The sequence below is a fragment of the Lissotriton helveticus genome, chromosome 2_1 (genome assembly GCF_964261635.1).
Source record: "Lissotriton helveticus chromosome 2_1, aLisHel1.1, whole genome shotgun sequence".
Classification (NCBI taxonomy): domain Eukaryota; kingdom Metazoa; phylum Chordata; class Amphibia; order Caudata; family Salamandridae; genus Lissotriton; species Lissotriton helveticus.
Window position 1 is genome coordinate 331,260,334 of NC_136059.1, and position 27,184 is coordinate 331,287,517.

The following is a 27,184-nucleotide window of genomic DNA, read 5'->3' on the forward strand; positions in this document are numbered from 1 at the left end:
CAGAACGCACACATAAATCAAAACAAATCAATCCAAATTGACAAGAATGGGACTAAATTGGTGTGCACCCGACCTTTCGATCTTTTGATGAATTTACTTCAGCCCTTTTTTCAAGGTAGCACCCACGGAATACAGTTAACAAAGAAAACGCAAATGAAAGCGTATGGTCGCATGCGTAGCCATTTCTCCTCGCAGGAGGGGGTTAAAACAGCTTCAAGGTGCCCGGACATTGTGGAGGAAACACAGGCAACCATGTGTATAGCAAATGCTTTCTCTATCACTCGTTTATACATTTTGAGAACGATTAATGACGAATGCATATTTCTTGAAAAGTACTTTTTACATGTTTAGCATAAGGGCGTAGGTATTAACATCATAAGGGTGGGCGGGGTAAACCAATTGACGGAAGACACAGTGATTCGTTCATCGACTGAGGTGAATTATGGGTCTTGGAGTATCATGGCAGACCGGGGTACGTACAGGGGAGGAGTCATGTTTGATGAATTTAAAACGACATCAGGTGTTTAGAAACGTGATTGTCAGTTTAAACAAACTAGCTAAGAGACCACGGCACGCAAGACAGGTATGAGGGGTGTTGTACAAGGTTGGAGTAAGGGGTACAATACGTGTTGAAATATGGGGGACTCTATACAAACTGGCTTAGGGAAATTAGAAAAGGCAGTCATCTCACTTGAGTTGTAGAATTAACAATTAGAGGGCTACCGCCGAGTTAAGTATTTTTTCTTGTAAACTAACGTGCAAATGAAAGTCTGATGAAACCGTATAATGGTAGTTCGTGTACACTTATGGTCTAACGCTCCTATTTATATTTTTTGTGAATCCCTGATGAAGGGCTAAAAACACGGCCCGAAATGCATTGGATATTACTCACTATCGAGGATGAATCATGTATATATTCCTGCTGTAGAAGTTGAAAGTCCGGTTGGACACGCCTACTGTATTAGAATTTTGAATACATAAATATGGCTCGACATGCGACAGACAGAAACGGATCAAAATAATGATAACTTTGGAATTAATTTGAATAAAAGATTCATAACGCAACTTTATTGTGGTACACTCATTGCAACAAGCATTTTCAAGCAGTGCTTCTGGCATGGGAGCAGGATTCCGCTCCCAGGATTAAATGTTGTTTGCTTGCCAAAGGACACAGTGGCAGATGGGCTGTCAGATAGCCCATGGACATTTGGTCTCTCACTTCAATAGGGGTGCCTCGGTTTCTTGGTACTTTGCAAGTGCAAGGCTCCACCCTGGTGACAAGTTGCTCCTTGGCTGGATTGGGTGATCCACATGGCAATGATGTTGAGGTTGCCATTAGACCTGGACGACAGGTGGTGATGATTCGCCGGGAGTGAGGATGACTGGAAGGACTTCGCAGCCACGTAACTCAGTGTCTTTGCTAAGGATTGTCACTCTTCTGTTCCTTCTTGATGTGGCGTTTTGCCAAATTCTCTTCATATTGTGGTGGTGGCAGCTTGCCACTTGGGAATGAGCGGCTCTCCTCCTGCCGGTAATTGGTTGATGTACAGCGTAGTCTTACGGCAGTTTTGGGGCACTCCCTTGATTGTCTCCAGCCCACTGCGGGGTGGTGCTGGTGCATTGGAGCTATAGAGGCTCTCCCTCCGGCATTAAGGCCACGCTAGGACTTTACATTGCTCTTTTCTATGGGGAGCGCTGGGTATGTGCAGCATCTCTTTTGCAGGCACCTGGTGGGCAACAATGTACTTCATGTACCTTGCATTGTGACTGTGAGGGTGCCCCTCCTCTTCTCATTTCTCCACTTATCGGATAATTGAGGTCTTCTCCCTATTTATCCTTTGCCCCCTGGCCCATACGCAGGCAGCTTTCTGTTGGCTGTGATTGAAATGTTCTTATGGTGCTTAAGGCAGCTGTGGGCTTCTTATGGCACATCCTCTGCAGGGGTTTACGGTCTCTCCCCTCCAAACACTAGGCAGCCATGAGGGTCGCGAGGTGTACTTTTGGCTAATCTCTACTTTCTACGCCAATGAAAAGCGAGTCCTTTTCTTTTGTAGGCAGCAGCTCGCAGCTAGGGAGCATGCCCTACTGTTGCTGCACTGGACCCACCTTCAGCCTTGCCGTTCCTGGTCTGACGCTAGTGCCACACTCTCTGTGCTGCCCACATATCCTCTCTACCATACTGAGGCACAGGGCACTGTCATTGTGGTACAATTGATGCTGAAGGCAAACTGGGGTTCTCTGCTTGCTGTAGAGCTCCTGGCTGCTTCAATATGGAGATGCCTGCAAAGTCTTTAATTTATTTACCGCAGTTTTTTTTTGTTGGTTTTTTTGTGTGTAGTGGGGCTGCTGGTAACCTTAGTTTCTTGCTTTTGTGGCCCCCTGTGCGAGGTCTGCTTAACCTTGTTTGGTATACACTGTTGGACCCGAGGTCACCGGTCCACCTGGGGAAGCTTGGCACAAAGTGGGAAGGCCTAACTTCAGGGCAGCTTGTCGTACTTGCGCCTCACTCAACACAGCACCCCAGTGTACCTCCACCAAAAATGACACCACACCGTCTTTAGAAAAGGTAGAAAAGCTTTATCTTTTCTTTCATTTAGGTTTTCAATTGCATCACAATTCAATAAATCAAAGTTTTAGACATTACCACTGAATCTCCTGCATTTGTAAACACATGTCATAGTATACGGTTTCTTTACTTCAGAGAATCTTATTTAGTCACAACTCTAACAAGCATTTACAATGCAATGGTTTCGCCTTTGGAAAAGTTAGAGCTATTGGCATTGTAAATGCCAAAATTCTATTTATGTGTTGGTTTTGAAAACAGATAAATAAATGGCATTGTCATTTACATTGCCATTAGCTTAATCTCTCGCAAATGTGAGACCTAATGTACCCTACGGACGAGCTCAGCAGACAGCAATTACTACCACACACACACACCCAGAGCCAGCCACACACACCCAGAGCCAGCCACACACACCCAGAGCCAGCCACACACACACACCCAGAGCCACACACACACACCCAGATCCACACACACACACACACCCAGATCCACACACACACACACACACACCCAGAGCCACACACAACCAAACATTTTGTCCAAGCTGTGCAATCACCAATATCAATTGGCGGTCCTTAACTTCCACATAATGTTTGCTCCCATTACTACACAATATGATTTTCCAAGTGATAGTTCAAAAGTTTCTATTTACGATAGTAGCCTGCTACCCAGCCCAAGCAGATGAACACCATCATTAAAGTATGCATTGATACCAGGCAGTAGAACACCCAAGTTAACTCACACCATCCCCATCCTAAAGAAGCCATAACTGGACCACTACCACTCCCCCCCACTTCATCCCACACTTCAAGTTCTTATCCATCACATCCATACCTGTAATAAACTGGTCCTGTCTACACTTGTCCTGTCTACCTAGCAACAACCTGAAGAGAGATGGACAGGGGTCGAGGCTCCAATCTCAAAAGTGTATCATTATCGGGTCACTCAGACTCTACACCCCTAACATGATTATGCTACTGCCACCATACTGAACACTAAGTCAGACCACTATAAAAAGAGATACCCCTCTTTACAAAAAAACACTGGCCTGCACCTTTACTAAACTGCTCATACAACCCATACTCGTAACGCTAAAACCTTAACCACCACAGACCGTTAGCTCACAAATGTATGTACAGTTTCGAACCAGTCCCAGAGTCTAGATCAGCATAAAATCCGCCCACAGAAGAGAAAAAGACAGTGACGGAAAAGAAAAGGGATTTTTTCCACACTGGTCAGCCATTTATGATATTCTTACAGATCACGGTCTGAAGGGAGGCTAACCTTACATCACCATCGGTGACACCCAACCACAGGCTGTTTACTCTATTAACACAGCAGTGGGAGCTATTTTACACAGACAACACATACTCTATACAGCGGGATGATACCCACTGGCCTGTGGTGGAAGAAGTTCTAAGACACATGCAGTGTGTCCCTTCCAGAGCTTCTGATCACTTTCCTGTTTGCTCTGGATATGTACGGAGGATACCAACTACATCATAAGAGTTGCAGTGGTGGCTACAGCAAACTAGCGCATTGGTTTCAATTCATGCATCTTATGGAGAAATAAGGCTAAAGAAACGTGTGCTGGGCTTAAGTATTCCACTAGACGTTGCAACACTAGCAAAGAAAATTATAATACTCTGCAAAACACAAGGGGGGGAAGATAGAGAAGAGAGGGAGAGAGAAAGAAGAGAGCGAAAGATAGAAAGAGAGAGAGAGAGAGTGAAAGTTAGAAAGAGAGAGAGCGAAAGAGAGCGAAAGATGGAAAGAGAGAGAGAGAGAGAGAGCGAGAGCGAAAGATAGAAAGAGAGAGAGAGAGAGAGCGCGAAAGATAGAAAGAGAGAGAGAGAGAGCGCGAAAGATAGAAAGAGAGAGAGAGGGAGATAGATAGAAAGAGAGAGAGAGAGAGCGAAAGATAGAAAGAGAGAGAGCGAAAGATAGAAAGAGAGAGCGAAAGATAGAAAGAGAGAGAGCGAACGATAGAAAGAGAGAGAGCGAGAGAGCGCATAGGAGTATACAGGAAGGAATACTTTTTGACATTCATTACTTCATTGATATCAGCCTTTCTCCAAGCTTCCGTAATTACTTCCCCCACAATTAATAGGTAAATAAGTATTTGTTGAATGAACTTTACACTATTTCACAGATCTCACCATCGGTACTGTATTTGCTGTCAGAATCCAAATTTCATTGATCAATAGTTTATTGCATTCTTTCAACATTCCAAAATGGACACAAGACAGAAAAAAATGATAGACAACCAATCCAATCACGTTTGACTAATAATGTACCCTGCATGTAACTGAATCTATAAAACCCATCTATCAGATACAGGTACTGCCATTACATTGGCAACTTTAATCAGCAAGATAGAGCACCCTCTTCATAGCACACCGAGCAGCCATCAATCCCACTTAAGGAACAGATCCTGGGCGAAACAAACAGTGACAACACAAACTTTATGAGAGTTCAGTATGCGGCATAGAATATGCCAGCTGCTCTGTAATGTGGAATACCAGGAAGACAAGTCATCAGCAGTGCCTAATTAGTAAAACAAAAAATAGATGCAGGTGTTTGCAGTCTACTCAATCAAATGATTGGGCAGCCGATCACAGAGAATACAATACCTCTTACTTACGCCTCCGGACTCTAGTCCATCACCACACACTGTCTCTATACCTTATACTGGGGCCAGCTTCTTGGAGTGTTCTTTTTTAAGATGTCTACGTCTTGGGCTACCACTCTGGCATGCAGGCTAGCGAAAAAGACATGGAGAAGGACCTTCTTTGTCTCAGGCCTACCAATGCCACACACCGCAGTCCTGGTGTGCAGCACGTGCAAGCACTACCAGTCTGGTCACATCCGGTTCAGCTTTATTATCTGTTATTACATTACACACTCTCTTGTGAGGTGTGCTTGTGGTAGTTTGCCTTTTAGTGTTTGTACTGAGTATATTTATTTGTTTTGAAAGGACAGTAAAGGCAGGTTAACGAAAAACATTAGGATTAAGTAGAAAGATTAATACCAAGAAGAAACAATAAAACAATTACTGCTAAAAACAGAGGGAATAACATGGTGAGCTGGTAGTGTGCAGGGCTTGTCGCAGTAACTTTGAGTGGTAGCTGTGGGCCCTGCCCTTTGTCAGGCACACGGACAGCGGGAGGGGGGCGGGAACGGGGACACGAACAGCGGGAGGGGGGGGCAGGAACGGGAAGACGGACAGCGGGAGGGGGGTGCGGGAACGAACGGGCACACGGAAAGCACTCACCTGGACCTGGACTTCCTCCGGCGGCAGTCGGCCGCGGAATGACGAAAAGAAACATCGACGAACAACAAATTAAACCCCGCCCACCGCTGCACTGACGTGTCCAAAGGGGCCGGATCACAGCCGCATGACGTAGGAAAGGGGTGGGATGAGTAAAAATGGCCGGAACGCCCCCGAATCTGCTCCGCAATTGACGGACAGATCTCTGTTCCAATGGCTAGCCTCCATTTATGGAGCTAGCCAATGGAACAGAGGGGCGGATTCCCAGCCACACAGTGTAAGACATAAGATTTCGCCTGCGCGAAACGCTGCTTGCGCAGCTTTTCGCCAGGTCGAAACCTAAAAAGCAGGTTAAGTGTAATGATACGTTACCAATATGGGTTAATTTCAATACACAACTGAGAGGAAGCAGATTTGAGTCACAGTCCTGCAGCAATTGTACTTTGTAAGAGAATCAAACAGTTGAATACCTTGAGTGAGGAAAGCAAGCTAAAACAATAGGTCATATATGCACTGAGCTCGCACTACATTCACTTTAAGAAGGCAGTTCACTACATTAAATCAACAAGTTTTGGGTTAACTGTGTGATATATCCGCTTAAAGAAGACCGTTCTTAACTCCAGCGAAGTCACAGGGTTCCTCCTTCTACTCGGGCATGGCTTCCCATCACTTCCAGTAAGTAGACATGCCCTTGGTTCATTACTAGCTTAGCGCTACTTCTAGGATGGTTGTGATGGGTGGTAGTAATCTCTTGACAGGCTAGGGAAACCCTCATGTGATGTGATTCCTCTCTGCACTTCCCCTGGGCCCACCATTCACTGTTTCAAATGGGACCAGGGAGACCATTCAATGTTAGGGCCCAGCAAGAGTCTCAGGATGCGGGGCCTTTCCTCCCTTCAGCCCCAGATCCCACATTACTTCAAAGTGGAAGCTCCGTCAATGTTCCAGCAGGCACTAGCAAGTACAGGGGCCAAGCCTCTCCCCAACCAGCTCCCTGAAGGCAGTTGAGTCCCGAATCAGGGGGGACAAGTGCACGGAGGCTGGCTCCTCAGCGAGAGACAAGTCGCGCATCAGCTACAGCCTCTCCGGCTGTTTCCACGCTGCCTCCCACACGACCACGTTGAAGTCAGACTCCTCCCTCGGCCTGCTTCTAGCCCGCCTACCGCCCTCCGGCGCTCTTTCCTGCCAGCGCTGGGGCGGGACTCCACTTGGCCTCACACCGGCTCCCTCGCATCGGAAGCGGCACGGCTCTCCTACGCCAGACCTACGCCGCTCTCTCTTCCCCGCCGGCCCCCGGAATTACCTCAGCGGAGGCCTGGCGGACTGGCAGTTCCTGTTCGACTCCTCTTTTCCATGCCAGACCGGGACCAAAAACATCTCCAACTCCGGTGCTCAAGGAGGAACAACCCCACTGCCGGGGCTCCAGGCAGGCCAGCGGCGGAAAGGTAAGGCTCGTTCCAGGGGCACCGGTCAAGCCGGGGTCAGTGGCAATGTCTAGAGACCCGCACCGGGAGAAAGGTGGGGGGGAGTAACACTCACCCCCAGTTGCCAGTTCAAGTGCTCTCAGCACACCAGAGGTTGTCCCTGATTCCCCTATCTAAGGAGGCACAAGGGGTGATGTGGTCCCAGAGGCCTGGTGTTAGCAGGGCTAGGTCAACGTGTAGGGGGTAGCGTCAGCAGAAAAGGGCAGCAACCCCTAAGGGCAATCAAACCCCCCCTCAGTACACTAGCCTCCCCACTCAGTAGCCTGAACTCCCGCCTAGACACTCTCCACACAAAATGGCCGTCGAACATTCCAGCTATATATAACCTGGGCCCTGAGTGACTAGAGTGGACCAGAAGGTTCTGGAACCCCTCATGTCATCCTATGGCCCAAGGCTCTGAGGTGATAGATGACAGGCTACCATTTTGTAGAAGTGCACCTATTCTTAATCCATTTCAAAAGGAGCACCTGCGCCTCATTATTAATTGGTATTAATGGGGCGCCCAGAGACCTAATGTCAACACCAAAAAAACATAGTGGGTGCAAAAATAGAAGGCAGAAAGGGAGAAAAATAAGGAGGAACCACCAAAAGGGCTGACGGGTCTAACATACACTACTTGACAAATGGCGTCATCTAGCGGGCAACTTCTGACATGGCACTTGCCTGTAAAGTGCGCTTTTAATGAGCCTGTTTTTATCGGGACAGGGCGGTGGGCAGGCCACTTCACTCCGCCTCTTCCTTGGTCGCCGAGCCTGACCGCAGAGCTTACAGCCACAGTAGTGGGGTGGGGGAAGGACAGCAGGAGTTAACCAGTGAGGTGCCTGCCTTGGTCTCTCCCTCAGGCGTTCCCTCCTGCGTGACAGGACCCCGTGCGGTCCGTACAACCTTTCCCAGCATGCAGACTCTACTGCGGAGCTCCTCTTTCACTGCTTTCCTTCTCACCAGAGACTGTTGAGTGACAATGAGCTTGGAGGAAAAATACTTTCTGCCCCTTTCCTGCCTGTCACAGTCTGCACGGGGTACTTTCCCCATGTGCATCAGGGTGATCTCGCTGCTAGTCTTGCAGGCGTGCTGCTCCCGGTTCCACTGAGCGCTGCCTCCCGTTCCTCTTTGAGGGACGTGGACTCAGGGGGCAGGGGAGTCTTTGCCAGCTCTTGCTTAGCTGGGCTTCTCCTTAATGTGTGGTAGCCCATCTCCTCACCTTGCTGGCCTGCACCCCCTATTAGCAGCTTACTACTTCACCACGTGGCGGGGCCGAAGTGCTGCACAGAGTCTTGTGTTCTTCTACTACTACTTCTCAGCTGGAGACTTCTCTGTGGTACGTGCAGTGCTTTCTCACCCCTGGGTTTGCTGGCAGGTCCACATACTGCTAAAATAAGTGACACAGGCACTGGGTGGAAGTTAGTTCACTGGCCACGAGCACGTGCAGCCGGGCCTTATTATTTGCAGGGTCAAGCCACTCGTGACACCTGTGGAGGATGGTGTGCCCAGCCCTATAGGGAGTGGCAGGCAAAGTAAGTGCTTGATGAGACGCTAGAATGTGTCCAGCATGATACTACAATGCTGTCTCCCAAGTAAGAAGGTCGATGTTTCTATTTTTGCTTGAACCACAAGATAAGATAAAATGGCATGAATTTGCACTTCTGGGTGCATACATACGATTGAGCTGAGACTTTTCTAGAAACAGAAGGTTTAACTCTGCAACTTCACTGCCGTGACGCTCTTTTAATAACTTAAATGACAAACTCTTGCTCAGGCATACACAGCTGAAGGTAGGGAGACTGTCTTTCTTTGCTTACCATGCTTGAGTCAATCACTTGTCCTTGGCCAGACCTTGCACGCTCAAACAAGGCCATCACTATGCCCATCGCACACATAAGGCCGCCGCCTGCAAAATCAGCCAGAAGATTGATTGGCATGTATGGTTTTTCATGTTTTCTTCCAAGTCTTGAGAGGACTCCTACAACACAAAAAGAGGGGTCAATCGTCTTCAAAAATATTTTTAACACATTAGTTTGACAAACATCAATCAATATGTTTCTTATGGGATATATGTGATCAATAAAAATATTCGCCACCTTGCAGTCTATTTTAAGCATGAACGTGGAATTTATTATTTTCATAATAGCATTCAATTCATAAATACAGGTGGTTATCAGTTATTAGCAATAAGAAGTCTCTTGAGGTGGTTATTGACTTTACAAACGCCACGTTCATTCATACATTTTGAAATAAAATAGGAGGTAGGGAGAAGAGATGCGATGTGTTTACTCCACTTACCAAATATCTACATATGCTAGATCAACAGAGAGGAACAAACTACCAACATTATTCTCATGTCTCTTGTCAGAACCTGGAGAGGCATCCTTTGGGATGTTTAAAGGACTCGCATCCATAGTATTCCTAATGGTATTCTTCATCATTACGTCCTTCTCCAGGCAACCAATGCATCTAGACAGGCTTACCCTTGATCACCCAGAGAGCTCTTCCTACTTTAAGGAGGGATCCAAATCTTAAATGACCTAGTGGTACCCTGTAAAAACTTACAGTTTATTTTAAGTGTCACCTGGTAAATTAGAAACAGATAAATATGCGGTTTGAGATATATATGATATCTAGCATCAGCGGGTCTACATGTTTCAGCCAGGTTGTTGCCTGAATAGGTCAGTTGGCTTTCTTCAGGATCAACTGTATGATCCCTGTTTTTACCACAACAGGTGAGTAGTTAACTGGGACAGATCTCATTTTTAGAGATTACACACACTTTCTGCATTCACAATGCAAGCCACGCCCTAACTGAGAACTCTCCTCAGTTAAATATTGTTAGACCAGGCATCATTGGCGTGAGTTTGACGGATTGCCTCCTCTGTTTTGATATGTTTTTGCTGGTTATATGCTTTGGGCACTGTGCCGCTGCTATTCAGTGCCACAGTGCAAGTGCTCCCTATGTTAAATTTATATACTAATTGGTTACTCCATGATTAGGTTATTTTATTTACCTGTCAGCCCCTTATTACAGTGCACCATGTGTGCCTAGGGCTTGTAAATCAAATGCTGCTGGTGGGCTTGCAGCACTGGTTGTGCCACCCACAGAAGCAACTTGTAAAGTGTGTGTCAGGCCTGCCATTGCAAGGCCTGTGTGCAGTCTAGCACTGCCATGTCGACTTGGCCAAGTGCACCCACTTGCCAGTCCCTAAACCTTCCCTTTTCTTCATGTTAGACACCCCTATGGTAGGCACAAGGGCAGGGTGCATTGTATAAGGTAGGATATACTCTGATGTGTGTAGCATGTTCTAATAGTGAATTACAGCCATTTTCGTTTTTCACTATTGAAGGCTACCTGTTCTCATAGGCCAGAATGGGCAGTTAGATTATTACATTCTTTTAATAACTGACTCAGGGAACATGGTAGAAATTCGATTTTAGTATGCCTGAGCTCAGAATAATAAAATACATCTTTTAGTGAAGGTTGTTTTAATATTCTGTGTTTGCAAATACCACTTTTAGAAAGTAGGTTTTTGCTTGCCTAACTATCCAGGCCTACCTCTGCTGGGTTGTGTATTCCTTGTATGGGTTTGTGAGAGACAGGGCTGGAGAATTCCAGGAGACAGGCTGGGGCAGCCCAGTGATGAAAAGAGAGATCTGCATCTAGATGGGAGGGAGGAGTTGCACCTGGGATCTGAATAGGGCTGGGCCTTCCCTCTACAATACTGGCTCCACCCCCTGTGGCTTGTCTGATGTATCTGCCCTGTACTGTGAAAGGAGAGGAGGAATCATGTCAACAGAGTGCTCCAGAGCTGTATCTTCCCTCCCCTGTGCTGGCTCCACCTCTTGTGGGGCGGCTGATGTCTCTGCCCTGCACAGTGAAGGGAAGAAGAGAGTCATGAAAACAAAGTGCTCAGGAACTGGTTTGGACTAGGCAGAGGCCTCTCTGCCTCCAGAGAACAAAGGATTTTGGGGTAGAAATATTGGGAACCTGATCCTAAGAAATTAGATCACTTCTGGACAAGAAACCTTTCTGCCAAGGAGAAGAACCAAGGAAGCTGCAGGAGTTGTACTGCCCCTCTACCAGTGTGCTGTTTGCTGGTTTGGCCTGCAGTGGTTGCTTCATTGCCAAGGGAAAGGAGAAGGAACTTTGTAAGGACTTTCATCTACAGAATATTCTCCAAGGGCTTAAACTGCGCTTGCCTCCTGCTGAAGTCTCAGGGACAAAAGACTTCACCTCCAGCTCCCTCCTGAATTTCCTTGCTGGGAATTCTGACTCCAGTAACGTGCGTGCCGCTGGGAGCTTGAAGCGCGACGCATCGAGAAGAAGCGTGTCGCCGCCGCAGCAGAAATCATCGCAACGCCGGAGAAGCAAGCCTTCCTCGCATCTCCCTGGAAGCGTGTGTTCATCGAAGCTGCCTGCTGTCGCATCACAGGAGAAGCGTGACGCCATCGAGAGAGTCGTCATCGCATCACCAGAGAAGCGTGTCGCAGGGCCTGTCGGGGGTCCAAAGTACAGAGTCGTCGCAAGGCTGCCAGGGCTTCATCTCATCGACATCGGATCGGCGCCCTCTTCTTGCATCGCAACTGGATCATCGCATCGCATCAAGGCGCCATCTTGCGCACCGCAACGGGCCCGCAAGCTGAAAATTGACGCATCACCTCCGCATTGGTAAGGCTCACGACGAGTCCCCTACTCTGCGCAAGCATTGAGGAAGAACGCAACCGTTCCCCCGGGTCACGGAACCAATGCATCTCCCCTTTTGCGAGCCTTTTGTTCACTTTGCGTTATGCATCCAGGTACTTTGTTGAGAACTTTGTCGCATTTACCAAAAACTTGAACAAAGAGACTGTAATCATCTTTTAAGTAATCTTAACTGTAGTATTGTGGATTTTTGTCATTTGTGGTCTTGTGTTTAAATTTATATAAAGCATACTTATTTTTATAAAACCTGTGTTGTGTCCATCTGTAGTGCCTTCACTGTATTACTATGTATATTCACAAATGCTTAACACACTGCCTCTGAGATAAGCCTGTCTGCTCGTGCCAAGCTACCAAGGGGGTGAGCAGGGGTTATTAAGGAGTGTAATCCCCTTATCCTGACTTAGAAGTAAGAGTCCTTATTTGGACAAAGGTAAATACCATTGCCAACTAGAGACCCCCTGATCTAACACAGACAATGCCGATCGTAGGCATAAGCGGTAAGAACTCACTCAACAGACTAGTGAACTGGAGCAAATGCACCAGAGAACGGGGGCCCCTCGGGTGTGGAGGCAACTTAAAGCTCTGTGACAACAATTGTCAGCCATTGACCAGGACAGGGCAGTTTTTGCGGCTTGTGCCATGCTACCAAGGGGGTGAGCAGGGGTTATTAAGGAGTGTAATCCCCTTATCCTGACTTATAAGTAAGGGTTCCTATTTGGACAAAGGTGAATACCATTGCCAACTAGGAACCCCCAGATCTAAAAAATATCCTTAAAAACTTTATTTTGGGCATCTTACCATAAAAGTGCAAGGTGCAAAACAGCTCATATAAATACAATAAAAACTTGAAAATGGACATGAAACAAAAAATGCGTGGCCGGGTGACTCAATCATTGAGGTACAACTGAGGCAGTACTGGGAAGTGGCAGGAAGGTGGTGCCAAGGGCCTATAAGAGACTTCAAAAGGAGAGTGCCAAACCCGAACTGCATGTAAAGTTTCCTGTCTGTGGGTGAGTGAATGATATCTATCCTTCGAGACAGCGACCTTCCCGGAGAGCTAGAAACACGCAGAGATCAACGCCTTACTCAAGAAACCCAAGGCGGATCCCAAGGTCCTACAGAACTTCCGACCCATCTCCCTGGTCCCGTTCCCGGCGAAGGTCATCGAAACGGCCGTCAACAAACAACTGGCCAGCTTCCCCGAAGAGAACATCCTGGACCCGTCCCAATCCGGATTCCGTAGCAACCACAGCACCAAAACTGCCCTCATCGCTGCCACCTATGACATCAGGACACTGCTCGACAATGAAGAAACTGCGGCCCTCATCCTCCTGGACTTGTCAGCTGCTTTCGAAACAGTCTGCCACCGCACACTAAAAGCACGCCTCCATGACGCCGGAATCCAAGAAAAGGCAATGGACTGGACCACCTCCTTCCTCACTGGGAGAACCCAAAGCGTCCGCCTCCCCCCCTTCCGCTCCTAAGTCACCGAGATCATCTGCGGTGTACCCCAAGGATCACCCCTCAGCCTAACGTTGTTCAACGTATACATGGCACCGCTCGCCCACATTGCCCGACGGCACAACCTAAACATCATCTCCTACGCTGACGACACCCAGCTGATCCTCTGGCTCACCAAGGACACCAGGCACCTCCAAAACCAACCTCCACGAAGGAATGAAGGCCGTCGCCGATTGGATGAGGAACAGCCGTCTGAAGCTGAACTCTGACAAGATGGAGGTCCTCATCCTGGGTTTTACTCCCTCAACCTGGGACGACTCCTGGTAGCCAACGGCACTAGGAGCACCCCCTACACCCACCGACCTCGCACGAAACCTGTGGGTCATCCTCGACTCCAAACTCTCCATGACAAAGCAGGTCAATACCGTCTCCTCCTCCTGCTTCAACACCCTCTGCATGCTTCGCAGGATCTTCAAGTGGATCCCCACCACAACTAGAAGGACGGTCACCCAGGCCCTCGTCAGCAGTAAACTGGACTACGGCAACGCACTCTACGCAGGAGCCCCGGCCAAACTCCTGAAACGGCTCCAACGCATCCAGAAAGCCTCCGCACGCCTGATCCTAGACATCGCGCACCGCAGCCACATCACACCCCACCTGAGAGACCTACACTGGCTCCCCATCAACAAGAGGATAACCTTCAAGCTCCTCACCCACACATTCACGACACTCCACAACACCGGACCAGCGTACCTCAACAGCCGACTCAGCCTCTACACCCCATCCCGCCAGCTCCCCTCTGCAGACCGTGCCCTCGCCACTGTCCCCCGCATCCGTAGAGTGACCGCCGGCGGCAGATCATTCTCCCACCTCGCCGCCAAGACGTGGAACACCCTCCCCATCCGCCTACGGCAGACCGAAGACCTCCTAACCTTCAGGATACTCCTCAAGACCTGGCTCTTCGAACAGTAGCAGCGTTCCCCACACCCCAGCGCCTTGCGACCCTCACGGGTATGTACTGCGCTTTACAAATGCTATGATTGATTGATTGATTGACTGATTAAAGAAGATTCAAGGGAACTACTCGGATCACTGAAAGAATATCGATGACACAAATATAGACTTACCAAAATATCGAGTAAAAAATATAGAATGCAAAAATATCGAATCCCTATCTACAAACAGGTAAGTACAAAAATATCGAATCAAAAATATTGTTGTAAAAATAGTTAGTCAAAATATCACATTTTTTAAATGTCTTAAAAGTAATTGAAAATTAATGAAATAATATATATAAATAACTTAAACATACTTAAAATACTTAAATAACCTTAAAATTAATAATTATTGTAACTTAAAAAAAACAATACATTTTTAAAATATATATATATATATATATATATATATATATATATATATATATATAAGAACAATCTCCAAATCTCTCGCCAGGAGCCCAATCGCTGGATACCATGCGCAGACAAAGAGAGGCGACCCAAGGTGCAGGTGAGCAGTAGATTTATTCAGTAACGTGAAGGGCCCACCTCGACATAACGTTTCGGCCTACACAGAGGCCTTGATCACATGACGCTTGGGGGAGGGAAGGCAGAATTTCAAGTGCAATGTGCCTGAACCCATGATTGGTTACCTATATCACATGGTTTGCGAGGTAGAATAGTAGACATAAAGGTCATAAAAATCACATTTCTAGGCTGTAAAGTGCATATCGGGATAATCCCCATCAACAATATATGATATATATGTATCATCATAAAAGAATCTTCATGTGCAAAACCATCATTATTTGTGCAAATTGGCAAATTTTGATAAGTTAGTTACCTATGTACATATATTTACAAACTCAAAATTAATAGTGTATATGCACACAGAATTAATTTTTGTTCTGTGAAGGAATGAGTATTAGGGCAAGTGCAATACATTCAATCCAAAATAAATAAACAGTAAATGAAAGTCATAAATATGTACAAGTTAAATGAATTGAACATACTAAGTTTAAAAAGTATGTATATAATTATGCCGAAAAATGTGGGAAACACCATAAGGTGCCATGAGTACAATCTCATTTGCACTTAAGATCGTGATTCTGATGTTTGTTTGGAGGAGATAATAGCTAGTAAAATACCTTATCGCAGCCCCCAAACTTTAAACACGGTTCAGTCCAAAGTTGCCTAGCAGACCTATACGTCAAACATGCGATGGTGCAACCAACCATGACAGTGGAACAAAGTGTTTGATTATATATCATTAAGTTTTTTTGTGTATTTTTTTTATTTTTTTATGTATATATGTACAAACCATAGCCTAATCCTAGACTAGGATAAAATAGAATGTGTCTTCAGCTTGCTAAGATGATTAATAAGTATAGCCATTTTTGATTCAAGTTTACAGGTTAACAAATCCAAACCAGTACGTTATCTGCCACGAGAAAAGTTATTAAAAGGAAGAAGGAATGGATATGTCAAAGACAGGGAGCAGACAACCATTGTGCCATGTAGATGGATTTTACAGGCAAGTATAAAGATCTTCCGTGGAATTAAGACCCCCTGGGGCTTTGCTGTCTAATTCCAAAATATATCTGGTTTCTAATTTTCTTAACAATCCCTCTCTGTCTCCTCCTCTTCGCAGGGGACCAACCGAGTCGATGGCATAGTATTTCAAGAGAGCACTGTTGTTGTTGTGACTCTCTTTAAAATGGCGTGCTACTGGATATGCTGCGTCATTGGTATTGATGGCTCGTATGTGCTGGAGTATCCTTTTGTGCACCTGTAGTTTGGTACTACCAACATAGCGCAGGCCACAAGGACACTCCAGCACATATACCACATGATCATTTTTACAGGTCAATTGTTTACTGATCTTACGTGGAATAGTTGAGAAAGGAACCATATATTCCGTTTTATTGACGCCATGGAGGCAGGCTTTACAGCTGGAACATTTTCTGAAGCCTTTACTTTTGTCTAGCCAGTTGTTACGAGTTACCACCTCAGGACTTGACTTTACCAAAGCGTCCTGCATAGAATATGCTTTTCTAAAGGTGATAAGCGGTTTGGCCGGCATTTTCTCTCCAATAATGGGATCGCATTTAATGAGGTCCCAATATTTGGTAACAATTTTCCTGAGCACGCCATGCTGCCTATTGTAGGCCCAGATCAGTCTCACTGGCTGTGTTTTGATTTCCAATGAGGTGGATTTTTGCTTACGTTCCAGTATCTGATTCCGGGGCAAAGCATTGGCCTTACAGATTGCTCTGTCAATCTCGGTTCTCTTATATCCCCTAGCCAGGAACCTGGTCTTGCTCGCCTCCTGTGCTCGGTTGCACTGAACATCAGTGCTACACAGCCTCCTCATCCGCAGCATCTCTCCATAAGGTATGCTGCGAATGAGGTGGGCAGGATGGTGACTCTGGGCATGGAGCACAGTGTTACCCGCTGTGGGCTTTCTAAAGAGCTTAGTCTGTAATTTCCCCTGGCAGGATTCAATAGTGATGTCCAAGAAATGTACCTGGTCTTGGCTAATGTCTGATGTAAATGCCAGATTGAAGTTGTTGCAATTGAGAGTGTTAATAAATTGCTCAGCCTCAAGACGAGTGCCACTCCAAATCAGAAACACATCGTCGATATAACGATACCAACGTACAATCGACCTGGCCGCAATGTCAGAGTGTTCACCATAGAGGACCTGCCTCTCCCAGTAGCCCATATGCAAACAGGCATAACTGGGAGAGAAACAGGCCCCCATGGCAACACCCCTGACTTGCTGGTAATACCTGTTGTTGAACATGAAAAAGTTATGGTTCAAACAAAAAGTAATCATAGATATAAGCATACGATTGTGTTCAGCCATCAATAAAGGTCTCTGACCCAAATAAAAATCCACAGCTCTGATACCATCTAAATGAATGATGCTGGTGTATAAGGATGTGGCATCCAGTGTAATATATATATATGTAGGTATATATAGTTAGGATTGTTTTCCATAGGGAAATCGCAACATTGTATAGGGAATAACTTTGGCGCTGGTTGAGGAATCTTCCTGAAATTTTCCTTAACTTTGCCTCCGCTCCTTCCCTGACAGTTTGGGGGGGATTCGTCAAGCGGGGGCCGAGATAAAAGGGGGGTCCCAAAACGTTTTTCACCATGTTAATTTCCATAGGGCGGTTGGACTCACTTTTAGCCCGAACGGCTGAATGGTTTTCCACCAAACTTGGTTAAATTGTAGGGACTGGTAGCCCGATGTGCCTTTGCTATGTCTCAAGATATGTGCTCCAGTGGTTTTTACGAAAATTAACTTTGAAAAAATATATATTGGGCTACATTGGGCTATATATATGTTAGAGCCCAAATGTAGCCCAATGTAGCCCAAAGATGGCCACCAGAGACAAAAAAAACAAATGTAGCCCAAATATCAGCCAGATGTAGCCCAACTATAGCCCAATGACAGAATGTCCCAGAGTGTTCTAAAGAACAACTAGAACGCTAACAGTCTTACTTATGACAAAAGTATGGCACACCTGAAGTCATCTTGATTGGAATAAAGTGTTAACACTTAAAACATTTAATTTGCAAAGGAACAAAATGAGGGGGTTCATTTTGCCATAGAAATTATGATTAGTGTTGAAGAAAGAAAAATTAGGGCACATTTTGAGTGACTTCTCAAATCCTCTTATATTTCATTAAAAAAATTCTGATATGCAGTCTCCCAAGATGGCCACCAGAGACAAAAGAGCCCAAATGTAGCCCAAATATCAGCCAGATGTAGCCCAACTATAGCCCAATGACAGAATGTCCCAGAGTGTTCTAAAGAACAACGGGAAACGCTAACAGTCTTACTTATGACAAAAGTATGGCACACCTGAAGTCATCTTGATTGGAATAAAGTGGTAACACTTAATACATTTAATTTGAAAAGGAACAAAATGAGGAGTTTCATTTTGCCATAGAAATTTTATATATATATATATATATTCACTGAAAAAACCATAGGTTACACACCAGTTATAGTTAGGAATTAGCATTTAAAAAACCTTTGAAATTCACTGAAAAAAACATAGGTTTCAGGCCTTAGATAGTTAGGAATTAGCATTTAAAAAAACCTTTGAAATTCACTGAAAAAACTATAAGTTTTAGTGGTGTTATAGTTAGCTGGACATTTTACTCATACAAAACCAATGAAATTGCTCCTATAGAGTTAGTTGCACTAACTATATTTCGCGCACCCGCAATCTAATGCTGATGATGTCACATATTAGATCATTCATGACATGGTCAGTGACATCACTGATGACATCTCAAATGACATCACTGATGACATCATCCAGTGAATGTGGTTTGCTTCGTTATTTAAATATGCATTACATATATAGCAATTTACATTGAAGAATGAGTGGATATATATAAATAAATATTTGGATGGAGGATTTAGTAGCAGTGTAATTGACTGTTTACTTGACCAATTTATAATGTCTCACTAAATATAGTGGATAGTGACTAAACTGTGTGAATATCTGTATCACTGTGTCAGTTGTTGTGTAAACTGATTCTACAGTTGGTTACTACCTATGTGAAAGCCTAAATTAGTTATTGATGTCGTTTGAGATGTCATCAGTGATGTCACTGACCATGTCATGAATGATCTAATATGTGACATCATCAGCAGTGGATTGCGGGTGCGTGAAATATAGTTAGTACAACTAACTATATAGGAGCAATTTCATTGGTTTTGTATGAGTAAAATGTCCAGCTAACTATAACACTACTAAAACTTATAGTTTTTTGAGTGAATTTCAAAGGTTTTTTAAAAACTAATTCCTAACTATATAACTCCTGAAACCTATGGTTTTTTAGTGAATATATATAAACATAATATTAATAAAAAATATACAATATTTTTACCGTAGGATAGCGGGAGGGTTAAATTTACTATTACCACTCCAGTGAGTGCAATAGCATAGAAAACATTGGATAGCGTAGCAGTAAAAATTACTATTCCCACTCCAGTGAGTGCAACAGTAGGGAAAGCGTTGGATAGCGGGAGGGTAGAAATTACTATTCTCCCTTCAGAGAGTGCAACAGTAGGGAAAGCGTTGGATAGCGTAGGGGGTAAAAATTACTATTCCCACTCCAGTGAGTGCAACAGTAGGGAAAGCGTTGGATAGCGTAAGGGTAAAAAATTACTATTCCCACTCCAGAGAGTGAAAACAGTAGGGAAAACGTTGGATAGCGTAGGCATAAAATTTACTATTCCCACTCCAGTGAGTGCAACAGTAGGGAAAGCATTGGATAGCGGGAGGGTACAAATTACTATTCCCACTCCAGAGAGTGCAACAGTAGGGAAAGCGTTGGATAGCGTAAAGGTAAAAATTACTATTCCCACTCCGTGAGTGCAACAGTAGGGAAAGCGTTGGATAGCGTAGGGGTAAAATTTACTATTCCCACTCCAGTAAGTGCAACAGTAGGGAAAGCGTTGGATAGCGGGAGGGTAAAATTTACTATTCCCACTCCAGAGAGTACAACAGTAGGGAAAGCGTTGGATAGCATAGTAGTAACATTTACTATTCCCACTCCACAGAGTGCAACAGTAGGGAAAGTGTTGGATAGCGTAGGAGTAAACATTACTATTCCCACTCCAGTGAGTGCAACAGTAGGGAAAGCATTGGATAGCGGGAGGGTACAAATTACTATTCCCACTCCAGTGAGTGCAACAGAAAGGAAAGCGTTGGATAGCGTAGGGGTAAAAATTACTATTCCCACTCCAGTGATTGCAACAGTAGGGAAAGCGTTGGATAGCGTAGGGGTAAAAATTACTATTCCCACTCCAGTGAGTGCAATAGTAGGGATAGCGTTGGATAGCGTAGGGGTAAAAATTACTATTCCCACTCCAGAGAGTGCAACAGTAGGGAAAGTAAATACTTCATATATGAATAAAAATAAATTAAATATTAATACCAATTACAAATTAATTAAATGTAATTAACAATGTTATATAATATAATAATTAATCAATTAAACATATACATAAAAATTAATTATTAAAATGTATTACCTAATACAAATTATTTACCAATTAACAATTAAAAAATAATTACAACAAAAAAACAATAAATAAATTAAAATATTTAATTAATTACAATTACATTACTTCCTACCCTATTCCCCTATAAACCCGCAACAGAAAATAAATTAATAAAATTAACATAATTATCAATTAATCAAAATTAATTACCAAATATATTTTAATTAATTACCAATTAAACATTAAAATAACAATTAATTCAAAATAAATACCAATAAATACATTTAAAAATGTAATTTATAATTAAATTACTTCCCACCCTATTCCCCTATGAACCCACAACCCGCTACAGAAAATAAATTAATAAAATTAACATATTTATCAATTAATCAATTAATTAAAATTAATTACGAATTATATTTTAATTAATTACCAATTAACAATTAATTAACAATTAATTCAAAATAAATACCAATAAATAAATTAAAAAATGTAATTAATTATAATTAAATTACTTCCCACCCTATTCCCCTATAAACCCACAACCCGCTACAGAAAATAAATTAATAAAATTAAAATAATTATCAATTAATTAAAAATTAATACCAATTATATTTTAATTAATTACCAATTATTAAAACAATTAATTCAAAATAAATACCAATAAATATATTAACATATTTAATTAATTATAATTAAATTACTTCCCACCCTATTCCACTATAAACCCACAACAGAATTATATTACGTAAAAAAATTAAATACCATAAAATTAATTAATTAAAATAAATTATAAAATAAATATACACTTTTCGCACATATACTAACATAAAAAACACTTTAAAAAATTGGATACTGTTAAAAAATTGATATTAACCTACTTACCTCAAATTATATATCTTTGTTGTCTATATTCTGTCCATTCAATATTTTTGTTGTCTATATTCTGTCCATTTTATATTTTTGTTGTCTATATTCTGTCCATTCGATATTTTGTCCATTCTATATTTTGAATTCGATATTACTGCTATTCTATTCGATATTTTTGTAGTCTATATTCTGTCCATTGGATATTGTGTCCATTCTATATTTTTAATTCGATATTAATGCAAATCGATATTTAAAACTCGATATTTTGAGTGTATTCCGAACTAATCAATTTAAAATCCATGACCTTAAGTGTCAGGTGTCCCCACGACGAATTAGTAAGTATAGCCTGCACAACCCAGTCCCACTAGTGCATTTTTACATGATCTTTACTAGTTGGGTCCCTAGCTTCCCAATGTCCTTTCAGCCCAACTTCAGCCAGTAGGAGTTTCTCACTTCGTATCCAACCTATCTTGTTATATGTATCTTGTACACTAACTTCCCTGAGGGAGTACTCAAACGAAAGCAACTCGGGGTGGACCTAATGCACTGCCAAAGCAATAACGGGTGATGAGGATACTCAGGTGAAGCGAGACCGAGCATCTGAAAAATGTATTCTCAGACGTAGAGAGGTCATCCATCCTTTCGAAGCCCCATAGTTTGGCTCCATAGAGGGCTGAGTTTACTGCTTTCCTCTAACAGATCTGGAGAGCGGCTGCCACAGGTCTGCTGAATGAGGTACTATGTTCTTTTGTCAAGACCCCTGCTATTTGCCTATGCTTCAGGGTCGATTTAGTCACATGGGGCTTCCAAGACATAACGTCTGATAGTGTGATGCCCAGATAATCGAAAGTACTAACCCTTTCCAGTGGAACGCCTCCCAGGGATAGTTTTCCTCTATAAGATTTGTGGGGATTAATCATCAGAAGTTCCGTCTTGATGTGGTGACCTCCAAACCTTGCATGTCGCAGAAGTCCTTAAAACGGTTTAGGAGCAACTGAAACCCTCCTGGTGTTTTGGATACTAGGATACTAACAGCGAATTATCGGCAAACAAAAGAGTCACAATCCCCCCTCCCACCCACCCCCCACCAGCATAGGGGCATCAGCTGGGGTCTGTACAACACCATTCATAAAAAGGGGAAAAAGTGGGTGCCTATACTCAACCCTATCGTACACCACTACTAACCTTGATTGGGTAGTTAAGCTGGCTTAACCACCCCAGCACACCCTGGCGTAGTTTGCCTCATGGAGGCGAGGAACAAGAGATAACATCTCCGAAGCAGGGCCGGACTGGCTACCGTGCGGTTTGGAATGCTGCTGAGCTGGGGGCTGATTTCGCTGACGGGGACCTGCGGGTCTCCATCAACAAAATCAACCCCCACATCAGTGAAATCAGCCCCCACCTCGGCAGCATTCCAAAACGCCCGGTAGTCAGTCCGGCCCTGCTCCGAAGGTAACCCCATATCTTTTTATCAGGTAAATATTTCCTAGGTGATTTTGACTAGCATCATAGGAAAGTAGAGGTGGGATGACCTTATTGTTACACATTCGTCAAAAGTCGAAGTCCGGCATTCTGCCTAACGAAGAATTAGAGGACCCGATTAGGCTGAATGTCTTTTTAGGCGTATTCACCTTTCCCATTCTGAGATGGCATAAGGGAGGATAGGGTAGGTGAAATTTGCTCAAAACTAGGTCCATATTTTTTAGAGTGTCCAGGGATGCAATATGGATGCAGGTCTGCGTTTTCATTTCCCGGGTCACTGTAGAACTACAGAAGGAGCCATAAACATTGTGCAACCCCTTCTGAAGGGAACATTTCTTCATTTGCAAGGAGGCCTAACCCTCTGCAAATGAGCAAACACTTCACCTCTGCGCTCATGCTGTATTATGGATGTGGGTGCAGCTGCAAATGAGCTGTCAATGGGTGTATGTATTGTTAAACAAAATCAATGTCCTCACCAAGAACGACCCTTAGATGGGTAGCAGGGGGGGGGGTCAAAGGATCGCCCATGCAGACAGCTGCAGTCACCTACTGCACCTGTTTACAGGGGGATCTCTGTCCACATTTGAAATGCAGGCCAGTTGCTACCTTGACACTGACAGGCGGAAGATGGACTGAAACAGTCAATCAGCCTTTCACTAATGCTGCCAGGATAGTTGCAAATTATCGGCTATGTTGGAAGATGACAGGGTCTGCATTCAGCATCCCCAGTGAAAGTGAAGACCATGGCCTCGCATAGAAACACCGGGTACAGGGTTCTTGCTGACTTGCTACTTTGCTTCATATAAATCTGTAGCAAATTTTTTTCCATCTGCTTTGCCTAATTGTTATCTGTTAATAAAAACACCATATGTCCTGTGGGCTAAAGCAACTGTTTATGGATCCTGGAGGACACAAAAGTTGTTGCATCATGACCCCTGTTAGTTTTACTTACTTCCCTTTTCGCAAAGATCGGCTAATTCCAAGACACCCATACTGAAGTTCTCGGAAGCCTAGGGTTGGGTCTAACACATAGGTCTTCTTATCAGAACACGGAGTATGGCATTGATTCTTGGTCTTGTGTTGTTTCTTCAAGTTGAAGGTGGGGTCATCCTCAAAGTGGAAGTGTGGTAACGAGCCTACTATTTACTAAAAGGTCTAATTTGAATTGCACCATATTCAAACAACATATCAATTTGTAAAAAGTCAAAACTTTCTCCCTGGCTCATGGCAGTACAAGAACCAGAGTGACATGAAACGTAGAACTGTTACAGAATACATTCACCCTGTGAAGCACCTTAGCACTACTGATAGATAAGCAATACTTTTAATTACCCAACTCAAGGATACTTTTCACTGATGATATTGTACACTTTTTACTGAATATTTTGTACACTGTACACCCAGCTCTCTACAAAACAGGCTTCCAGAGGCTGATATTTTCATGGAAACTGTTCTTTGGTCATTGATTTACATAGAAACCCTCCTGTTTCATACTGGTCAACAGTCACTGAGGATACTGCTCACAAGTCTTTACATTCTTGTTGTACCTCGCTCCAGGCCCAATCAGAACGCCATCTGAAGGATGCTACACTTGCTCATTTCCTGTGGATTTGGACATTTTACAGAATATCTCAAGAACCTGGTAGAAGAAAGAGCGTGTTCATACTACACAGACCCAGAGTGCAATTCTCTATTGCCAGGCTACTAGCATCTACCTGGCATGTTGTTAGTGGATGCTGTCTTGCATTAGGCTGTGCAAGGAGATTCCACCTTGCAACCACATCCGCTGCTTAAGATAAGTTAATTTATCAGGGGTGTTGACTTTTACGTAGTTCGTTAGACCCACAGCACCTCTGACTGACTGTTAGCTCATTCTGGGTCAGGGTTCATGATGGAAGTATTGTGTCATAGTCACTAGGATGGTCAGTGGATAGCCCAAGCCTTCCTCACTACACACATGTATCCCTAGAGATCATACTCGATACATCAGGGTTGATGCCAGTTCACCTGCTCATGCTGGCCAACAGCAGAAGCCAGGCATCCAAAAGTTGGGCTAGCATGGACATTTAGAGAAACCGATGGGGGCATTTAGAAGCATGGGTGGGTTATTGTAGTCTTTCTCCAGGGGCGGGTGAGATGGTAAGCTTGGTGTTGTTGCACCAACAGTTATTTTAAAAAGTATTTCACTTCAGACTTGCTATGCAAAGTCAAGAGACTATCATCGCCCCTGGACGTTTGTTTAGAGAAGTAGTGAGTGGCCTTGCACAGATACGTAGGCCAGGTGCTATTGACTATGCTCTGGACTTTTGCTCTTTGTAGGCTCTGCACCCCGGGGAAATATGGATGTATATTCTATAGGTCTGCTCTTGACCTTAGAGCTACTAATGGTTTTCTGTAAAAAAGAGTTCTCCTTCTAGGGAGTTTCCCCATTTGTCAACGGTTCATCTCAGGGTCCTATGTCAATCCAGTGGCTCTCTAGCTTCTTATGTACAGTCAAGGGTTCCGTTTTGGCCCTAATAGTTTGGATCCTTGCTGTGGCTTGGGGTTTGCTAAATAGGTTTCCGTAGTGCATGGTCTGTGTTAAAAGGACAGTAATCAGACCCCTTAAAAGAAGACACATTTACATATTCACAAAGGATAGTGAGTTAACTCTAAAGAGTGCAAAAAGACTCCCCAGTTAATTTATGTTAAGAGATTAGGAAGTAGAATTCCTACATCTGGATAATAATGCTTTTGTTTAGTAAATCACAAATGTAAGCTATGAGCAGAGTGAATAATGTCACCATAACTGATTTGAAACCTTAAGTTTCTAACTCTCCAAAAATAAGGGCTCTGTGGACAGCATTGAAATCATATGGGAAGCCTTTAAAGTCACTATACGTGGATTCTACATCTCTAAAAGCTTTGGGATCCTGAGGGACATCCGACGTACGTTGGATAGACTAGAGCGTGATTTGAAGAACATTGAGGATCGAATGGTGCAGGGGGGGCGCGACACTGCAGGCTGAATTTAGGAAAGTGCTGACTGCGTACGAGGAGGAAGCCATTAGGGAAGCAAACTTCAGAGGGCGGCATTGGGTGGCATGCAGATATGGTGAGGGAGAACATCCAGGGACAGCTTTAGCTGAGATTACTAGATGTCCTAGATTCAGTAATACGGTGATAGAAATCGCCACAAAAGAGGGGATTCCGAGATGTGATACGGTGGGCATATTGGATGCCTTCAAGGCGCACTATGAAGCATTGTACACTACACAACAGGATGGTGATGTGGATCAGGAGGAATTTCTGGGGGATGTGGCAATTTGCTGGTTGAGTGATACACATAGGCAATTTTTGGGAGCCCCCTTGGAGACTGATGAGGTAAGGGAGGCGATAATGTCCTTACAAAATGGGAAGGCGTCCGGATTGGACGGTATCCCAGCTGAATTCTATAAATGCTATGTGGACATTATGGCACCGGTAGTGCGTGAAATATTTGAGGAATCCCTGGCAGTTGGGGTATTGCCTGCCTCGATGAGAGAAGTGGTCATCACCTCGCTATTAAAACCTGATAAACCCCCCCCAGAAAACCGACTCCTATCGACCGCGTTCACTCATCAATTGTGACACCATAATCCTAGCTAAGGTCTTGACCACCCGATTATCGTTAATAATTGACAAGCTTGTCCTTCCCGACCAATCAGGATCTGTACCGGGGCAAGCCACAACACATAATTTACGTACTCTATTCTCCCTGATACAGACGATAGTCCCTGACTTACTGGTAGCGGCTATATTCTTGGATGCGTCAAAGCTTTTGACTCTGTGGAATGGAGTTATTTGTTTAAAGTATTGCAGAGGATGGGCTTCCCGCCCATCTTTGTGGAATGGGTCAAGTTGCTGTATTTTAAACCAACAACTAAGATAGTGATCAATGGACATTTATCTTCCGCGATGGGGATCACAAGGGGCACTCGTCAGGGCTGCCCGCTCCCACCATTGCTATTCGCAATAGCGATCGAGCCATTAGTGGCCAGACAACGGCAGATCCATAATGATAAGGCGTTCCGATGTCAACAACGGCAGGTGCTGACGTCGCTCTAAGCCGACGACATCACACTCTATGTGAGGGACCCTGAATACAACCTGAACCCACTCCTTAGAGAGTTCCTGGTTTTTGGTAGACTCTCCGGGATTAACATAAACTGTAGTAAGTCACAGTTCTTTCCCCTGACGCCGGCCGTGCCTAGGTTCCCTCTGGACTTCCCGTTGCAGTGGTGTGATGACGACCTTAGATACCTTGGGCTACAGGTCTCCCGAGATCACGAGGAGGCGCTTAGATTAAA

General features: G+C 44.1%; 1 protein-coding gene across 4 annotated transcripts in view; it reads right to left on the reverse strand.

Annotated features, from left to right (window-relative positions):
* Window positions 1-27,184, reverse strand: part of AMACR (alpha-methylacyl-CoA racemase) — a 613,095-nt gene that overhangs the window by 286,890 nt on the left and 299,021 nt on the right. For all 4 annotated transcript variants that reach the window (XM_078674919.1, XM_078674917.1, XM_078674918.1 and 1 more), the window contains exon 4: window positions 9,121-9,281. In XM_078674919.1, the coding sequence (XP_078531045.1) occupies window positions 9,121-9,281 (161 nt within the window). The remainder of the gene's footprint in view (window positions 1-9,120; window positions 9,282-27,184) is intronic.